Source organism: Apteryx mantelli, chromosome 1 (genome assembly GCF_036417845.1).
Source record: "Apteryx mantelli isolate bAptMan1 chromosome 1, bAptMan1.hap1, whole genome shotgun sequence".
Taxonomy (NCBI): Eukaryota; Metazoa; Chordata; class Aves; order Apterygiformes; family Apterygidae; genus Apteryx; species Apteryx mantelli.
In genome coordinates this window covers 176,869,977-176,889,914 of record NC_089978.1, presented here as the reverse complement: position 1 = coordinate 176,889,914, position 19,938 = coordinate 176,869,977, and the positions used below count along the sequence as shown (strand labels likewise).

Sequence of the window (19,938 nt, the reverse complement as noted above, 5' to 3'; positions counted from 1 at the left end):
GTTCTGTATATACAGTGGTATAATTTGAAACCTTTATATTGTGTTCGCAGTAAGTAACAAGTAAATTAACCCAATGGAAGTTGGAAGTTCCTGGTGAGCACTTGGCAGAAGCAAAATTCCAAATTTGGGGGTTGTAATATGGAAGTTGCCAAATAAAAGTTGTGATTTTTTAACTTTAAGGTAGTTTAGATATTTTGGACTTAATTCTGTTTTCAGAAAATATATTCATTTGCTCACTTGCTACTGCTTGCAAGGCAAGAGAAGAGTCTGAGAAAATGAGCAACTTTAAGATGGCTGTGCTCATATCATGAAAAACATGTATCAGGATAATTCCATTTACTTTTGAGATGTTTGTAATATATTTCCTTGTTCTAAGACAATCACGCTTGTAAGCATGTTCCCACAGATTGCATACTTGCATAGTTTTCAAACTTTTTAGCATGTTAATATAGATATATGATTATCCTTCCTTTGAATAGTTGCTTGAAAAGGTGAGAACAAACCTTTTTAAGTATATTGTGGACACAGATACTCAGAATGGAGTTCTGAATCTGAAGGAGTTTCTCCATTGCTTCCTAACAAAGTTCACTGCAGTCCATATTGAACCGTCAGGTTCCTTGCACTGAGGACATAGAATCCAGAAGAACCTGGCCGAAGAGGAAGACCCAGCAAGGAGAATTCCTTTTGTTATGGGTTTCATATCTGAATATAAGAAGAGAGGGTGGCTTGAATATTGGATTAAGAGCATGCTCTACGCTTGCAGTGTGTTTATGATCAAGATAATGGTCATGCTTTGAGTGTTAGGTTATCTGTGGAGATCCTAACCATTTTAAAGTTAATGAGAATCTTCAGAAGTCATCAGTACAGTGCTAACAGTGAAATGACAAACACTTGTTTCTTCTATTTGTTTTTGTTTAAAAATATTTTAGTCTATTATTTTCTTTTGTCAGTTCACAGAATCTATATTAGATTTTAAGTATTGTCATAACAGCTTATTATAAAAAAAAAGATATTTAAGAAATAGAGAGTTCCTGTGGGTTTTGTGAAAAATAAGGAAAACACTAGGTTTTGCATGAGCTCAGTTCAGTTCCCCACTGTCTTCTGAATAAGTAACACTCTTGGCTCTGTTCCCAGCATGATCTGATTAAGGATTGAACATAGCTATTGCCTAATGATAAGTTTCTGGACAGATGAACACATTCTGCGCAGAAAGCAGAGAATGGGAAAGTATATTAATTGGCCTAGTCATGTAGAAAAGTCTTGTTTTCTAAAAGCATGCTCATCAATAGCAGTCCAGTTTCTGCTACCCTCACTCAGATTTACCTCGCAAAAATTCCCGTCAGCTTAACTTTAACCAGTTACACTGTAGTGTTGATGGCCTAATAGAAATATATGGGTTTCTCACAAAAAGGAGCGACTTCTGAATTACTCCTTTGGTTGGGGGATGTGGAGATTAGCAAGACGGGTGCCTGGTATTCTCCACAAGCAGTGAACTGGTAGTAGAGATTAACTCCATCTCATCAGTGCATTCTTAAGCAACGCTGTTAGTGTTGTTTTCTAAAAGTATGTTAAATTTTACTAATTCATCTTTAATTCGGAAGTTTAGTCTTGTAATTATTTAGTGAGATTTTGATTCAAAATTACTATCCCTAAAATATAAAAATGCTAAAAATATTTTTAGGCCTGTGTTTATTCCAATTTATCATAAGGTTCAATTATTCTGAATTGTCTTAATTATATTTATTTTCTTAATCCGATGTAGGCATTAAAACTGATGAATTCATGAATAGTAAGAAATCGCATGAAGTGCAAGTGATGTCGGAACTGGTAGACAGCATAGCAAATTATTGTGGTATAAAGCAGGTAAGAAAGCATCTCTTACTGTGTGTTACTGTGTACCTTCCAAATTATTCTTTTTATCATGTTCAAATACAATGTTTTGATGTTCTGTCACTGCTATTCTTATTTTTCATGCAAATAATTGTAGATAAAGAAGAGCCTTTAGGGTCAAGCTGAAGGACTCTCTTGTTTACAAAAGTGTCATTCTCAAGAAACTGCCTTTCAGTCAGTCATTATCATTTTATGACTCATGAAAAATTTTAATGAATGTGAATCATCCTTTGAATGTTTAACAGTTAAAAATAGTACTGCTTTTTGCTATGCACAGGTACTCCCTTGTTTAGCAATACCATATTGCTGGCAGTTTACCACAGATGTCACTAACAGAGCAAAACTTCATTCTTTGCCTTCCATTAGGTACACAATAGTACTACATAAAAAACTAAACAGATAATCTGAAAAATTTTAAAAGCACGCTTTCTTATTCTGGGAATTTGGGATGCAAGGGAACAGGGGATTTGGAATTTTCCTTGTTTCTTAATGTTGTCCATCTTTCTATAAGACACATTGAGATATTCAGTTAGGACTTTAGATATGATCTTTTTAGTTTCAAGATAGACCAAATTAAAAAAAAAAATTATGTAACAATACACTTGAGGTGGTCAGGTTTATTTGGTAGGACATGTGTGAAATCAGGGTACCCAACACAAATTACTCAGTGATTACTCTGTGAATCAGCAGTTTCATAAATCAGATGACAAGTTCATCCTTGAATGGTGAAGAACTGCTGTAGCTTACAGAAATCCAGAGACTGTAACTTGGGTGTTTGGGTTTTTTTTTTTTACGTATAACTATTATTGCACAGTGCACTAAATCACTTTTGCACTAAACTCTTGTAGAGGTCAACTTACTGATCTGTTGGCCAAACATAAGCATGGCAACAATACTTGACTTTTTCTCAGTACCTTATTTCGTGTTCTGTTAGACAAAAGCAACATGAATACCACTTTCACATTTTACATACCTGTAACTTTTCTGCAATGTTAAAGATTGTTTCAGATTCCACATCTAAGACCTTTATTGTGGTAAGACTAAATTTTTTGTCAATTGAGTGAACTGAGTGAATCATTTTAATCTCTGTAGTGCTAATAACTGGCTAATGTGGCTTCAGCCTTGCTTTGAACTGTAGGTGACTAGTGGACCTGCAGACTGTATTTGATTCCTTTTTATCTCTAAGCTGCACTTGCTTTCAGTGCAAGGAGCTGTACATATAAGTGAAGACTAACTTTGTCCACCTTAATATTCACTCCCACAAATATTTGTGAAGAACGACTGCTGTAACTGTTTATAAACAAAGACTGATGAGGTATCTGCCCAGATTTTATGCTGCGTATTTCTTCTTAGCCTTTCTTTTCTCAGTACAGCTTAAAAATACTGCTTTTTCTCAGTGTAGTTTAAAAACGTATTAGATGGGTGTAAGTGAGGAGAGACACTGGCAGGCTGTCTGTATTCAAATGTAAATTGGGTGTGAACATTGAGGGAAATGGTATATCCTTCCTCTCATATGTTTGGCTAAACTCCTCCCCTCTGAAAAGAATGTTTCCTTCACTGAGAATGATCTCTGGCATATCTTGTCTCCCAGATTGTGCCTGACCTTGTTTCGTGGTAGAATACTAGTTGGACTGCTTCACAGCAGTGCCAGGGAGATTGCTAAAAGTAAATGGTATGTTGTGTAGAATATATGTATAACAGAATACATGTCCGTGCACTGTTTGGTTTACTGGTACAGATACAACTGCAGAGTCCTCAGTTGCTGCTGCTGCTGCCACAATAGGCTGAAAGGGTCCCAAAACTTGGAGTCAGCTCTGAGTTGCTGAAGTGGGACTGTGATTTAGTAGTTATTTGGCTGAGACTGAGAGTTTAATTTAGAGAACATAAATGATATGTTCTGATACTCACTGAGTTTTAAGTATTCTTCTCAGATTTAAGTCAGGCCTGTGGCATCTTTGGAAATAAAAATCCAAGCTCTGAATCTCTGTTTCATGAGAAACAACTGTAGAGGGCAAAGGTTTAGGCAGTCTTCTCCGTAATTACAGCTGGGATTGCTAAGTAAGTTGACAGCTGCAATTAAGACCAAATATTGCTGGATGAGATGCAATCAATTTGTGACCATCCATGATCATTTACAGCGATGGAATGTGATATCTCCAGTAGCTCTTTCTTCCATGTGGATGCCCGGAACAACTGTAAGGTGGATGTTCTCTGTAAAGAATAAACATACAGTAGTAGCAGATTCCTGAAAGTATTTTCTCCTATTCATTAGCATGTTTTTGACTTGCTTGCCTTTTGCTTCAGGCAAGTATCAGTTGTTCAAGTGTTGAAGTCTTTCATGTACTGAGAAAGCTAGAGAAAAGTGTAGTTTGCTTATAATGCAATACTCAATGTTCTCTGCATTTACTGGAAGGTGAATTGGTGGTGTTTCATATAGCATTTTCATTTAGATTTTAAATAGTTCCTATGAGATTCAGGAATGAAAGGAAAGTAAAGTAAAGGAAAACCCATGTTCAGAGAGTAAAAAAGTAGAGCCACCTTAATGACCTGACGTAAGTCCTGACGTAGCTGGTTACTAATAAAATCTCAAAGCAATCATTATTAAGTATTTGTCAATACGCTGCAATTTCAGCCAGTGATTATGCACTTTTATCAGTTGGTTTGGGGTATCATTAGACAAAGGATTATTTTCTGTTTGCTTTTTTGAAAAAAAAAAATATTTAATGAAAAACATTATTGCAGTATATCACTGAATATGAAATGTCGACTGCTTTATATTAACTTTTTTCCATTTTAGTCATACACTGAAACAAAATTTATTTGTTCAAAGTTACAAATCCCTAATATATGAAAAGAGCTTTCCAGTTACATTAAAAAAAAAAAGAAAACTCTCCTTCTCAGTTATTAAAAAGCAACTTCTTTTGTTTTGGTTACCTTTCAACTTAAAAAAAATACAGGAATTGTTAAGTTTTAGGAGAGTTTTTTCCTTATTGATTTTTTGTGTCCTTCTTGCAAAACAAAATATATGTAGCATTTAATTAAAAAATCTTGAGCTATGAAAACACGTTTTACAACAGCACATGTCCTCAGGGTGTTTCTTTCAGATATTAGAGATCACTGAAGGATTGAAAAATGCCCTCAGTTTCACCTCTGTACCCATGATATATAATGGGTGGTAGAGGATATTATGCTCTTGTAGTGTTTTATAATATAATATAATATGTAGTAAAGTGAGAATAAAAGCAGAAATTTTATGAGTACTGTAATCTCTTTTAGGTTAATGATTTGAATTAAAGCATTAAAGCAAACTAACTTTAAAGATTTTTAAATTGTTTACTGCCCCTTTTTAACTGTTGTTCCTGTCATACAAGAGGAACATTTTATATAATTCTTGATTAAATTCTGAAAAGAAGCCAGTGGTAATCCTTCTTTGCTTAAATACACATTTGTTTTCTTTAACTTATTTGATAAAGTTTCCTTGGAAATTGCAACATGTGCAACAAGAGTTGCAGTGTGGGTAATATAAGCATAATTCTGATTTCAGCATCCATTAAATTTGTGATTTGGTGCTGGGAAATGTTGGAGTCCTTCTGGAAATGGAGTTCTTGATTGTGCTGTGCCAGAAACTGTGTTTAAATGTAGTACCCAACCCATGGTGCACAGAACCTTTGGAGTTTATTATATCATGGAAATTTCATTTTAAAAGTTCATGCTCGGCAGATATGCTGCAGATTGCTGATTATATTTCCTTATGCAGTCAAGGTAAAGGTAAAGCAGGAATTTTCCCTTCATTTTCGAACTATTGTCCCAATATTAATGTAACAATATGTTACTGTTGTCATTTTACTTGGGAACAAATAAAAAAAAAATCTTACCAAAACAAGAGTTTGTCTTTAAAGCCACTAGAGGTCACACATATGAGTTAGTTGAATCTGTATCCACATAGTTCCTTTCACAGAAATAATTCAAAACCTTGTAGAAATGGAGGTTTGCATATTCTGCATAATAGTAATATCTGTTACATAAAACAGCGGGTAAAATTATTCCTTGAGCACTTTTCTTTCCTTCTCTTTTAAATTTTCTAGGAGAATATTGGTGATAAATGTGGCAAATAAATTATATTTACAAATAGTATGCTTAGAGTCTGTCTTAATTTTATATCACTAAATCCACTCCTGCACTGATTTAATTTGAGAAATTTGAGGATTGTAGTGTACGTAGACAGCAAACGTGCAGCAATATCACGAGGAATACAACTGAAGAGCCACATGTGGCATGGTTAAATAATCTGTATCTAATAGTATGTATTCTCTACTGTTTTGTGTAGTCTTTCATACTGTGAATTTATAATTTTTGTTCTAATTCCATGACTATACAGATCTATAAAATTCTCCGAATAAAGAATAAATCTTTTTCATTTCAGTGAGAGTAATGCTGTATTGACTGTATTTCAGTGTAAGCTTTCATATGAATGTGTTACAGACCAAGAACAAGACATTAGAAAATAATCTTGAATCAATCACTTTAAAGAATATATACTAACAAATAAGTCATTATATCTAGTCAGTCTAATTTCTGGTAGATACCTGAACAGAAGAGACCCTTATCAGTTTGTTTCCTTAGAGAACTGGTACTATATTGCATATTTTCATAAAATATTTGGTCATATATATATATATTTAATATAAATTAAAACACACATAGTAAAAGGTGTGATTATGTACTTAAAGTTCTGAGGTTATCTTGTTTCTGGTACTCCTCTGTGCAGTGTTTCTTTCCTGCATTGCATCAATTGCTGAAGTAGTATACACTTTTAGTTATGAGAAACTAAACTTCCTAAATACCCTTTTCATTCGCTCCTTCTTCTAGAACAGGCTGTGAAAAGCACATGGCATGTGAGCCCCTTTGTTTTATTACAAAAGTATCCTTATGTTACATAAATCCCTGTATGGATCATTTTCACAGAATGGGAAACGGGTATAAACATTCTGACTTAAAAGGCAGTATTCATACCATCTGTCTTCAGGCATGTGTCTGAGGTGGTTAAGTAAGAAACTGAAGCTGGAGATGGTTATTTCTGTATATCTAGTGGTAGGAGACTTCTAACTTAAGCATGGCAGTAGACTCCTAACTTAAATATGGCAGTTAGATGTGTAAAGTTAAATACTAGGAATACTTTCTTTCCTAACTGTATAACCTGGCCCAATTTGGAAATGACAGGTGGTATTGGTGGTAGCTTGTGGTTATTTTCTTTAGCAGAAGGAAATTCTGTGTCAAAAAAATATAATGCAAGACTTCTCCAGAAGAGTCAGGACATGTGTGTTCCATAAGCATTGCAGTGTCTGTTTTCTGGAACAAATTAGTTCTGATTTACTTTTGTGTTTTAAAGTCAGCACAAAGTTCAACTAAGCAAGTGAACAAAGTATTAGGTGGGATAACTGATAATTATGAATTCCATGGTAATTATGGGTAAATATGAAATCTGTGCTTACTTTTTTAGGAAATTGTTTTGCATTTGATTGAAATGTATCTTATTTGTTGCTCATTAATATGGCACATCTTTTTTTTTTTTTCATTACCTAGGTGATTGATATAGGTTCTGGAAAGGGCTACCTGAGTTCCTTTTTGTCTATGCACTATAACTTAAAAGTTTATGGAATTGATTCCTCAAACACCAACACTCATGGCGCTCATGAAAGGAACAGGAAGTTGAAGAAACACTGGAGAGCATATCAGAGTCGAGCAAGAGCAAATCTCAAAAGCCAGAAGTTGGAAGAGGTGGATGATAGGCCAGTGCAAACTGAAATTAAATGTGAAGCAAATATCGATGAAAAGCCCTTAAATAATAACAGCAGTCTTCAAAGTCAAGACCAAGTGACTACCCAAGATTCAGTTCCTTCTGGTGTTTTCACAGAAATAGCTACATCTGAAACCAGCAAACAAACTGAAATTAATTTGGTGGCTCAGACACAATCTGATGAGAGCAAACTTTCTGAAAACGTTCTTGCTATTCTAAATGTTCTGCCTGCTGATGCTGTTGAAGTTTTTTCTTCATCTCAGTGTGATTGTGGGGAGCTCTGTGAAGAGGAAAAGGCAAAAAGAAAAATGGCATCTATCAAGGCTAAAGCAAGCAAGTCAAGTGAATCAAACCTTTATTTTCCATTGACCTCCTACATCACTGCAGAAACAGAACTCAGTGACATCATTACAGATCTGGAGGTTATTTTACTAATATTTGAAGTAGATTGTCCACTACCTTCATATTGTTGTTTTCCTATATACAGGATGTTTGCTGAGTGCACGTAGCATATCGTCAGAGATGTAAATGAATGGGGAATTTTGGCCCAGTGATGCTTTTCAGCTAGTTTGCTTAACTATGTCTAATAGATACAGAGACTGTTTTTCTATTTCAATATATGTGTTAGGATTATTTTGAATATGTAAGTAAAGCAGCCTTTAGAATCTGTGGGGTAGATAATAATCAGCTGTCAAAGTTAACAGCATACATAACAGTATATTCAGCTACTTTACAGATGTGTTTGTAGATAACCTAATTATTATGAAAATGGTTATATGTAACAGTCAGAAGAATGTATTCTTCTCTGAAATTTCTTTATTTTCTAAGTTTTATATTTTTTAATTTCATCTTGAACTTTGAAGGTATAAAAGAATTTAATGCCTATAGTACTCAACATAAAGAATTTGTAAAGAGCCTTATTTATAAATAATGTTTTTTTATTTTGGCTTTTCAGAGTTACTTTAAGTATATTTAATAATTTACTAACCCACAAGGTTTATGTGTACACAAACAGGCCCAAGCTCAGCTTCCCACAGACAGTGACATGAGTGTAGAAGCAGTAGAGCTGTGTTAGTTCCTATGCCTGAGTTATCATACACTGATTGGGTAGATAATATGCAGTCTTTCATGGAAAGATGAAAACTTGTCTGTGTTCAGTAGTCACTGAATTAAGTATATTCAAGGACTGTAATTCATCTCTATTTCAAGACCACATGTTTGTGTTAATGGCCTTGTAACTAAGCTAATAAATCCTACTAAGTATCTGAGAATGTATGGAGCAAGCTCTTGTCTGCCTAGAAGAGATATATCCTGAGGGGTAGGATCTGTTCACCTGAGCGCAGTGTGAATTTTGGTTAGGTACCTTGTGGACAGCAGTGGCATGTGTCCTGGTGCTCAGAATGCAGGCAAGGAGCTTGGGGCTCCTTGTGCCCGCTGCATGGACGTGCGCTGTGTGGTCCTAGAGTTACTCCTGTTCTTTACACTGATGTAAAACAAATATGAAGTGTATGCTCTTAAATTTGCACAGTTGGATTTTGTATCCTCTTGGTATGTAACTTCTATTGGTGTAAAAGGCAGAAGAGATCCTATATCACTGCCTTTCTTTAAAAAAAAGTTACTATAAGAAAAAGTAATAACTTCATTGTTGTAAGAAAACAGTAATAACTGAATGGTATGCACGCTCTGTGTGGTGAATGTGTGTCATTAAAAATACTTTAAAATGTGCAAATATTTAAATGTTTTAAAAATATAAGGATTTTGAATTTTTATTTTAACCATAAATTAATTTTTTTGAATTTTTCCTGAGATGTTGTAATGAGAAAAATTAGTGTTTACCGATTTATAGGATAAATTTTGAAATTCATTTGAATTGCTGACTAAATATGGGGATAGCAATATATGGAGATAGAAATTGTGTGTAGCCCAGGACTAATGTTGAGATACCAAATTTTACTAGACTTAAGTCAAGGGACAAGAAAGTATACTCAGTAATACCTAGGCAACCCTGCTGAAATCAGTGATGGGCCAAAAGTGTAACTGACGTACTGACGTAGATAGATTTCCTTGATGTAGATAGATTGCCTTGATACTGTTCACAAATTTTGAGTGTTGTAATGTTTGTCATATAGCTTGCATATGGTAGCCGTCTTCCACTGGATTTCTGCTGAGAGAATCTCTCTAGCTTTTCCAGTCCCAGGCTTTAAATGCTCTCTTACAAGTGTATGTCTTCCATTAGCTTCCAAAGTTTAATGTTGTTCCACTATTCTGTGTTTTCATGAGGGAGAAGGTCTTGTACAATGGTGATCTAAGGCTGATAAATAGAAAACAAGGAGTTTAAAAACTAAGCCAAAGTGAAACTGAACTTTTACCATCTAAAATTTTAGGATCCTAAATCAAGGAAAGGGCAAGTGCAGAGAAGCAGTGCAAACAAAGTGGAAGGCAATAAGCGGGGAGATAGGGAAGAAGGAGAGAACAGAGGAAGAAGGGAAAGGGTTTATTGTTTCACACATACATACACTATACAATATAGATGTGTGAGAAAAATTACTGTAACGCAGAGCAGCAAAAATAGATGTGAACATAAAGTCAAAATGGTTATAGAAAGGTGTCACATTTGAATGTAACTGTGTTAAATTCTTGTTGATAACCTTGCTAATGAATCAGGATGAAATTCAAAACAACAAACTCCACTTTTACAATTTAGAGTCCAATTAATAAGTCTGGAAGGGAAGGAAAAAATATTGTTATGAATGGTGAGAAGAGGGATAATTGGGTTGGGGAAACAGAGAAAAAAAGGGAAATTGAGGAAAAAGGAAAGCAGGAAATAGAATGTACAGAATAGAGTATCCGAAGCTGAAGTTCTTCACTGTGTTTTTATGGAAGAAAATGCCTATGTGTAGTTGAATAGTAGTAGACATACTGTAAAACTGCTGTAGGAGTGCAGTTTTGGAAATAGCAAAGCAGATGGTGATGGACCTGCTCTTCAAACTACACTTACATTTAGGAAGTGTTCTTGATTTCAGGAATCAAAAGTAGCAGAAATGCCATAGGGTGGGTTCAGCCATGTATGTTACAGTAGTAAATCTGAAATAAAACAAGAAGGAAATAGCAGTAATTGTAATATTAACAGGAAAGCTAGGAAAGTTAAGAGAAAATGGCCAATGTCCTGTCACCATGTAGACATTCTCTTCCATTCACTTAAGCTAGCTGCTGTTCATTGTCTTCAACTTTTGATTCCTCATAGCCAAAGAAGGTAAAGTATAGGGATGAATACTGATCAAAGAGGTGAGCATTCAGATTCTCTGTAGAGGAAATATGCCATCTTTTCTTAGCACTGAAGTGCTTTTATTATGTTTAAAAAAATTCTAGAATGGAACACCAGGCGTCCTCGTGGAGTTATATATTTCAACCTTACAACTAAATAACCTTTTGCAACATGTTTGGGTTTTGGAGTTTGTCGTCGTTTTTGCTCTTTTCGTTGAAAAGGGAGATGCTTTATTGTTGTTTCTTTTCTTTTTTCTCTTAGGACTCTGTAATGGTGGGTCTACATACATGTGGGGATCTTGCTGCAAATACACTACGAATTTTTACTGCCAAGCCTGAAATCAAAGCAGTTTGCAGTGTAGGCTGCTGCTACCATCTGTTGTCAGAACAGTACGAAAACCAAGAAGGTAATTCTTCTGAGCTTAACTTGTGGCTGCCAGTTTGCATGTTGAGAATATTATACCTTTTAATTAATAACCAACTTGAGTCTGCTCCTTTCCAGTGGCTTATTTAGTACTGTTTTTAATTACGTTATGTGGGTCATTCACTCCTGGATGCCTTGTAGCTTTCCTGTTACGCCAATATTCCTAATATTCTTGCTGAAATTAAGGACATTAATGCAGAATGTTTTTATGTGGTTATGAATACAGCTGTTTTTATTCCATTACTTCGCTCATAAAATGTGGAGGCTTTCTTGGTCAATATGTTTTCATCCTTTTGAAATATTTTGTACCAGATTTTGCCCTTGGCTGTTTGCATACAACATTGATTTATGTTGAGTTGTACATGTATTACTATGAGCAAAATTAAGTCCTTTTAATGTAAGTTATTACTGTAAAAAGGACTCATCTGAATGTTGTGTTCTGGGGCACTGCCAGTTTAGAGCATTATGGAACAGTACATCTATAACAGATTTTCTTTGGGAGACAAGCTGAAAATTATTTGGGTATTCACACTACATTTAAGTTTTCCTTTAAAGGTGGATTTTTTCATTTTTGTGTGAAGGTTGGTGTCCTCAGCTGAGAAGCAAATTCTTTGCCTTTCTGTACTGCCTTCAAACAAGAAGGTTAAAGATTGTCTTTGTACAAAGGTAAAGAATGCATACTGTAATATATGAAACTCGTGGATTGTTTATGTTTATTATGAAAAACTCATGCTGCTTCTGATGTCTAGTGTTTAATAATCAACAGTAATTGCAACATTGTTGCCAACAGAAGTACTGTGAGGAATTGTAAAGGAAATTCAGCTTAAAATCACAAAAGCAGATTACATGGTGTTGAGGTCTATTAATTACTTTAAGACACTTCTACATCTGTAAAAGCTAGATAACCTGAGAAAAGCTTGAATTAATTTATTTAAGAATTTTTGCAATGATTGAGAAAAATAATTTAATGCAATATGTAAATATTATGCTTACTGGATTATGTATTTAAACAAGAACATAAGAAATAACTTTCTAGGTCAGGCCAACGCTCCTTCTAGCCTAGTATTCTGTGTCCGAGAGTGAGAAAATGAGATGTTACTGAAGGAAGACACAGGAGCCTGGCCACTTTATTCAGTCCATTTCTCTTGTACATTCCCAACATATAGAATTCATGTATTAGGGGTGTACGAGGGTGCATAACAGGTACATTCCTGCCTAGTCCTTTTAATATCCATTCAAGGACTTTTCTTTTCTGAAACTGTCTAATCCCTTTTGAACCAGATGATACTGTCTGATTCCATAACCTCCTGTGGTGGAAAGTTCCCAAAACTTCACTTACTCCTTGTCTCTATTCATGCACTCATTATTAAGAATTATGATGACTCTGTCTTACTTGAATCAATGAAACACAAAGCTTTTAGTTCCCATCTAAAACCTTTTCTGTAGATGGCCATTACGTTGGCTCAATGGCCATTTCTGCAGTTCTGCAGTTTCCTATTTGAGTTCTTTCAGGACCCTTGGGTGAATGTCATTCTGTCATGGTGACTTACTGAACTCTAAAATTGTTTGTTTGATTTAATACTTCCTGCATATGAACTTCATAGTGATCTAGTATAAAATAAAATAATTATAAGAGAGAGATTTAGACTAAAAACTCTCTCAGCTCAAACTTTCTACTTCAGCATCCAAATACTGTATTTTCTGTACAGATCCTCCCCAGCATTTTCTACACCATTTTCTGCTACTATTTCAAGTAGTGTGCAGATTTACACATGCATTACATGCTCATTTCTATTTGGTTCATTTGTTTTTAGTGCATAGTGAAGAACATTAATTAGCTGGCTTTCCTGAGAAAACAAGTGTTATGTAACTGAGCTGTCTGAATGACCATCTGCCTAAGCATTAGACCCTGATCACCGTATCAACCAAATTTGAGAGAGAGGTGAATTGGTAAGGTTTATTTCAGCACTTTGAAAGAACTTTGCAGAGAAAAAGGCAGGCAGAACTCAGCTGCTGTTCTTTAACAGTTGGCTGCTCAGTCAGCTAAGGCATAGCTTTGGATTGACCACAACACATGCTATCTCTTGCTTATTGTAATGATCTTTTTATGTTGCTCAGCATAGATCTGCGACAATTTTGAATGTTTCTACAGTGTATTATTTTCACCTTTCACAATACTTCAGATTATCAGAAAAAAGAAAGTACAATGGAAATGTTATGTTGTTAAATATTTGCATTATAGAAATGCAATTTAAAAAAACATGGCAGTTCCTTTATATCAAACTTCTAAATAATGGTGAACTTTTCAGGCTCTTGTAATGAACTTCGTGTGTCTCAAACATCTGATCATTTCTTGTTATCTCAACGAAGATAAAACCTCTTGTTGTAGGATGCTGTAGGATGATTACTTGCTGTAGGATGATTACTTTTTCCAGACCAGTGCATAAGGCTTTTCTAAAGTATTGTTACTCAGATATCATCAAAGGATCAGATGTGATACCTATTGTAAGTTCAAAGAAACAAATGTACGTTCACAGTGATAGGAGATACTGCAGTTTCATAAATGTTTAGTTATGGAAATTAAGTCAAATTGTCTTTTGGAATTTCTAGCTGTTTGATTTTTCTCAGCCTGAAGGATATAAATTACTCCTAATGAAAATCAGTCTTTGCAGAGTAAAAGGAAATGACAACATTCTTCTCTTGGGAAAGAACACATAGGTAATTTCACTGATACTCTGAAAAATTGATCGTTTTTTACTATTACTGTGAGGCTACATAGTCTAAAATCTACAATGATGTTGTCATAGTTCCCTGAAAAGATCATCTGTTACATGACTTGTTCATAAATGCACAGTGGAGGGGCAAGAGCACAAGGATCAACAATACACAAGAGCTAAAATTTTTTCAAAGAGAGAGTGGGAAATAAACAGGACTATTGCTTGTGCCTACATTTCCTATGCATGAATTTCAGACTGGCTAAGCATTGTAGGGGATCATTGACTCCATAACTAATCAGATGGTACAGATCTAACATTTCACTCTGTACAAGAAACAAATTAATTCTACTTGCAGCTGTCCTAGGCAAGTGAAGTTTGATACTGCTTCTAAAATGGACCATATCACAGAATCATCATGGATTAATTCTAAGTTGGAAGGGGCCACTGGAAGTCATCTGGTTGAGCTCCCTGCTCAAAGCAGAGCCAGCTTAGATCACGTTCTTCAGGGTCTTGTCCAACTGAGTACTGAATATCTCCAAGGCTGGAGATTCAACAGCCTCTCTGGGAAGCCCATTCCAATGTTTGACTAGCCTCGCTGTGAAAAATTTTTTCCTCGTATCTATTTGAAACTTGCTGAATGTTAGCTGAAGACAGCTGTTAGATCCCTTGTTGACCTTCTCTTCAGCCCTGTAATCTTCTTGGCCCCACTGGACTTGCTCCAGTAAGTCAGTGTCTTGTGCTGGAGAGCTCAAAAATAGCACTCCACATGCAGTTTCACAAGTCCTAAATAGAGGGGAGTAATCCCTTGCCTTAATCTGCAGGCTACACTGTTGAGCCAAACAGTCCTGCCAGTTTTTCTACCCACGTTATAGTCTGCCTGTCTGAAGCGTATCTCACCAATTTAGCTGTAAAGATACTATGGGAAACCTTGCTGAAAGCCTTGCTAAAGTCATAGTAAGCTACATCTACTGCACTTCCCTAGTTCATGGAGCCAGTCACTGCATCACAGAAAGCAGTAAGATTGGTCAGTCCCTGGTAAATCCTTGCTAATTTTTCTCAATCTCCTTGTTCTTCATATGCCTTGATATGGTTTTCAGGAGGATGTGCTCCATATTCTTCTTGGTGACAGAGCTTAAAAGGAAGATGGGTGTGATGTTTGCCTTTTTCCAGTCGTCAGGGACCTCTTTTGATGGATGTGACCTTTCAAAGATGCTTGAGTGTGGCCTTCATGTGACACCAGCCAGTTCCCTTATCTTCCTGAAATTAATCCTATCTGGCCACATTTTGTGTATTTGTGTACTTCCCGTTGGCATGTGTGGTCCCTGACCCAATCTTCCTCTACTGTAGTTAGTGCTTCTCAGATTCTGCCACCTGGGTCAGTGAAACTATGGACTAATGTAGTCATCAACCTGAGATTGGAGAGAACTGTGGAAGCCTTAAGTGGAGAGACTACTTAGAGTATTAGGATGCAGACTTGCAGATAGTTCTCTGTTGGGGCAGGCAGAAGAACTTTCTAAGAGCGAGAGAGAATTGTGCAGAATTTGCTGAAAGGCAGAAAGTCACTTAATTGGTTGAAATCGGTCCTGTACGCAAGAGTTGCCTGCAGGGACACAGTGGGAAGTTCCCTTATAAAGCATTTTATTCCCATTTTATCTTGACTTAGTAGCTTTGAGACTTCTCTGTTTTAAAAATGTAATTGTTCTGTTTTATGTTTATATCAACTCTTTGCCCAGTTTAAAAGCCTTTCTGTCATCTTGAGATGCTTACTCTTAAGGAGAAGGTTAAGTCAGGTCCACTTCAAGGGTCTGCTTGCCTTGGTAACACATTTTCCCATCTTTCTTTCTTCCTTTTTTTTTTTTTTCCCCAAATATAAATGCAGATGGCTGTTGTCATAAGTCTAGTTAAAGCAGATGTGCGAGCCCACACAAAAGCTGCTGTGGACTGGTGGTTGCCATAATTTGAGATGGTTGGGCTGTATGTTGTTTGGCAGTTATATTCTGTTTAATACTAAAGTTTGTCTTGTTTGAGGCCAGTGAAAAATTACTTTTTCACCTCATATTAATGGATTTACTCATATTCATGGGATGAGAATTTATCTTTTTGATGCCTGTTGTAGCAGTTATAGGTCTGAGGTAGTGAGTTGACAAAATGTCAACAAAACATTACACTGTTTTTGGCAGGCTATTGGGTTGCCTTGATTAGTGCAAGGGGGGTTTTTTTGCATCTGTGAGGAACTGACTGTAAGGAATAATTACTTACATTATTTCTCTTACATTCTAAAAATAGCAAAGATGATGTAAAATTGCATGATTCACTTTGTCGTTGGTCACACTATGACACTACTTTGGGAGCGCTTTTGATGAAAGTAGGTGCCGATACTCACAGTCTTGAATCTTGAAGTCAGTACGGGATGTCCTTCTAGGTGTCTATAAATAAGCTAAATTTGTCTGAAAATTTTGGTAATAGGACTCCATCTTCAATTATGCTGGAAAGAATTTTGAACTGTCAGTTATGATCATGAAGGCCTTTGTTTTGATTTATTAGTAACTACAACAACCAAGTGGTGCTGTGTAATCTCAGTTTTCTATCGAATTAAAAATAGTTGAAACCGTGAATTTTAACACCTGTCTTTAAATTTTACTGCTGTTGTCATAAGTAGAACCAAATACTAAATATCAGTTAATAAGGAGTATTATGACAACTCGTGGAAAATTCGAAGTAGTTTAACTTTGGCTTTCTTTAAGGAGAGTTGGCCATTTAAACAGATTCTTCTGTGGATAAAATGCACTTAGCCATTAATTGATTCCTTTGGGAGTTTTCTTCACTGTTACTATGTCTGATAATCAATTACTTCATAGTAGTAAGAATTTTATTAGAGACTTTTTACATAAACTTATTTACATTTCAGTTTGCTAATGATCTTCTGGTTGAAACAAACTCTGTGCCTCTGTTCAGCTGCTGATCTTAGGCTTTTGGGGAGCTGCCTTATCCAACATGCAACAAGTTCATTTCTGGGGCAGCTGGACAATGATTATCTTTAAAAGGCAGTAAAGGTGAATTACAGATTTTTTCAAAAAGTGTTTGTCTTCCTAATTCTCTTTCTCCCATTCTCCATATCCCCAAACATGTCAGTACTAATCTAGAAAGTCATGGAATTGTTCAATATGATATACTCTGTTTTGAGGAAAAACACGTGAATATTATTATAGCTAAGGATTTACTTATAAATACTTAATAGTTAACAATTAAATTACTATTATCGTTATATATATAACTATATATATTTAAAACATATATATTATATATACTGTATTTAAAATAATACATAAATAGTATAAAATTAATATATTTAATTAAATTATTAAAGCATTAAAATTAAAATATTAATTTAAAAATAATAATTAAAAATAAATACTTATTTATAAGTATTTCATCATTTGAAATAAGGCCTCAAACTTTAAAGATGTAGTTGTATAAGTAGTTTCAATGATAACAATATGATCAAAAACATTTTGTGAGATTAGCAGGAGTACTGCAAATTGGGAACTCTAGCTTTTGCAAGGATTTGCAACAGTAGGTCCCTGCTGTATGAAGGAAAAATATATGCTAAGCAGATAAATTCTAGAGGCTTACTGAAAGTTGTGAGAAGTAGCTTGTCTCTAAGGCATTCTGAAAGAAGTTAGGAGAAAGTACAAGAAACCTTTTTTCAGAGCATGTGTCATTATGGGTATAGTTAGCATCAAAATGAACTCATTTAGGGTTTATGTAATCAGCAAACTTTTTGCAAGAGAGCAAGAGTCTCAGGACTCTTAAGTAAGGTGAATATAAACTTTGGCTGTATTTGTTAGGATCTAACTTTTAAAAGCTACTCAAGGGAACTAAAAGGGCTACAAAGGATAGTCTTGATTCATTTTCAGAAGTTTAATGAGTTTGTGAAAACTGAAAAGGTTTTTGATATCAGCTGGATTCAGAGGACAAAAACTTCAAAACCGAATTTTCTGAAGGTCTCCTTACACAAACATAATGGCTTCATATTACCCCATTCCACTGAAATATGGAAAGATTAGTCACTGTTTTAGAAGTATTAGAGTACAGATAACTTGTATGTTGCTTAGCTATTTTTTCAAAATGTGTGCAATCACAGCCAGTGTGTTAAAATATCTATCACTGATACCATGGCAACATAGGAAAACACTTCCAAGCAAAAGATCAAAGAGCTTCATTTCTTTTCCAAGCCATCTTTAGATATTGCTACACAGTGCACCTTTCCATCAATTTGTAACACACCTAACTAGTGACTAAAAACCCAGATGTTTTTTATTAAAATTTATCCTGAAAAAATTTTGAACTTGAAGAAAATATTAACTTGTTAAATTGTACAGCCAGTAAATGACTGAATTACCTATGTAAAATGCAGAAATATATTTTCATGAATAAACATAACAAAAATATTTTAAATCCTGAAATTATCTCATAATTGTGTGTGTGCGCGTGTGTGTGTGTGTGTGTGTGTACTAAGAGAGTGTGATGGAGAAAGTCAAGGTTTCTGTGATAAACCAAGGTATATGTGATAACTAAAGCATACCTTAGGTTTGAGTTTTGAAAATTATTTGAATTAAAATGGAGGAACTTTTTTTTTTTCCCCCAGAAAAAGAGTGCATATAGTGATAGGATTTTTTAAGAAAAATACACACCCAACCAACAATAGTCTTTACCTATTGCAAAGGAAAACTGCAGTCTAGTTAGTTCTTCTTGTTTCTTCAGAACTTTAGATATAGACCTAGATATTACTGTGTCAGTGAATACTATGAAAGACCTAAAACAGGTTTTGTTATTTGTGTTTCAGTACTGTCTTGGATGTGTTTGGCAATGTATACAGAGAGACAACGTTGGTGGTGCATAAAATATTTTGAATAGGGTAATAAAGGCTACTTTCCACTGAAAATGTTAGGGAAAGGAATAATGAAATCTAAGGATATTAGTCCATTTAATTACAAACTCAGAGATGCTATCAAGAATTTTTTTCATATCATTATTTGGAATTACTCATTTTAAGTAATCTTTAATCAATAATTATTCCGTCTTTTCCCTAGCACTGGAAAATGCATATAAGATTTTAGTATCACTTTGTAATATGGAACCTCTAGGATTTCAGAATTACTGAGGATAAATAATGGCCCCTTTGTTATGATCCAAGTTTAACACTGTTGAATACTGATTTGCTATAATTCATTAATATTAAGGAAACCTATTCAAGGGATGAAAAAGTTAAGTGACAGTTTCCATGTTATTTCTATGATTGAAACACATTATGAATCAGATCTTTGACTAGTGTAAGCTGGCATAAATCCACTGAGCACCAAACTTTCAGGTGTTAAATGTTCATGAGATGTTACAAAACAAAATCTCTAATGAGATTTACAAAATCTCTCATTAAATTATGAGATTTACAAGATTCTAAAATACTTGAAATAGATGACAGTTTTGCCAAGTAATCTGTTTTCTTCGCTACTACAGGTATTGAATATTTGTAATACTTTGTTTTGCTATCAAAATACCATTTCATATGTTAATGTATTACCTTGGTTTCATACTGTCTGCTACAATTTGTAAGTCAGAAAGACTTTAGATTGTAGTTTGAATATCTCCATTACTTATATCACATTCTCAGGTCTTTTTTGACAGCTGTGGCAGACAGTGTATGAAAGAAGGCTAATTCATTATTATATAAAACAATATTTTGATAACAAAATAGAATGGAGATACAGAGTAAACATACAGCCTGTATAAATGTAGGCTTCAGCATCCATCAAGTGACATAAAAATCACGGAATCTGTTCACATCA

General features: G+C 34.8%; 1 protein-coding gene across 1 annotated transcript in view; it reads left to right on the top strand.

The window, feature by feature from the left end:
- METTL25 (methyltransferase like 25) overlaps positions 1 to 19,938 on the top strand; it is a 66,620-nt gene that overhangs the window by 10,212 nt on the left and 36,470 nt on the right. Inside the window, exons 3-5 of the mRNA XM_067312948.1 lie at positions 1,763 to 1,863; positions 7,474 to 8,109; positions 11,214 to 11,358. Coding sequence (XP_067169049.1) covers positions 1,763 to 1,863; positions 7,474 to 8,109; positions 11,214 to 11,358 — 882 coding nt within the window. The remainder of the gene's footprint in view (positions 1 to 1,762; positions 1,864 to 7,473; positions 8,110 to 11,213; positions 11,359 to 19,938) is intronic.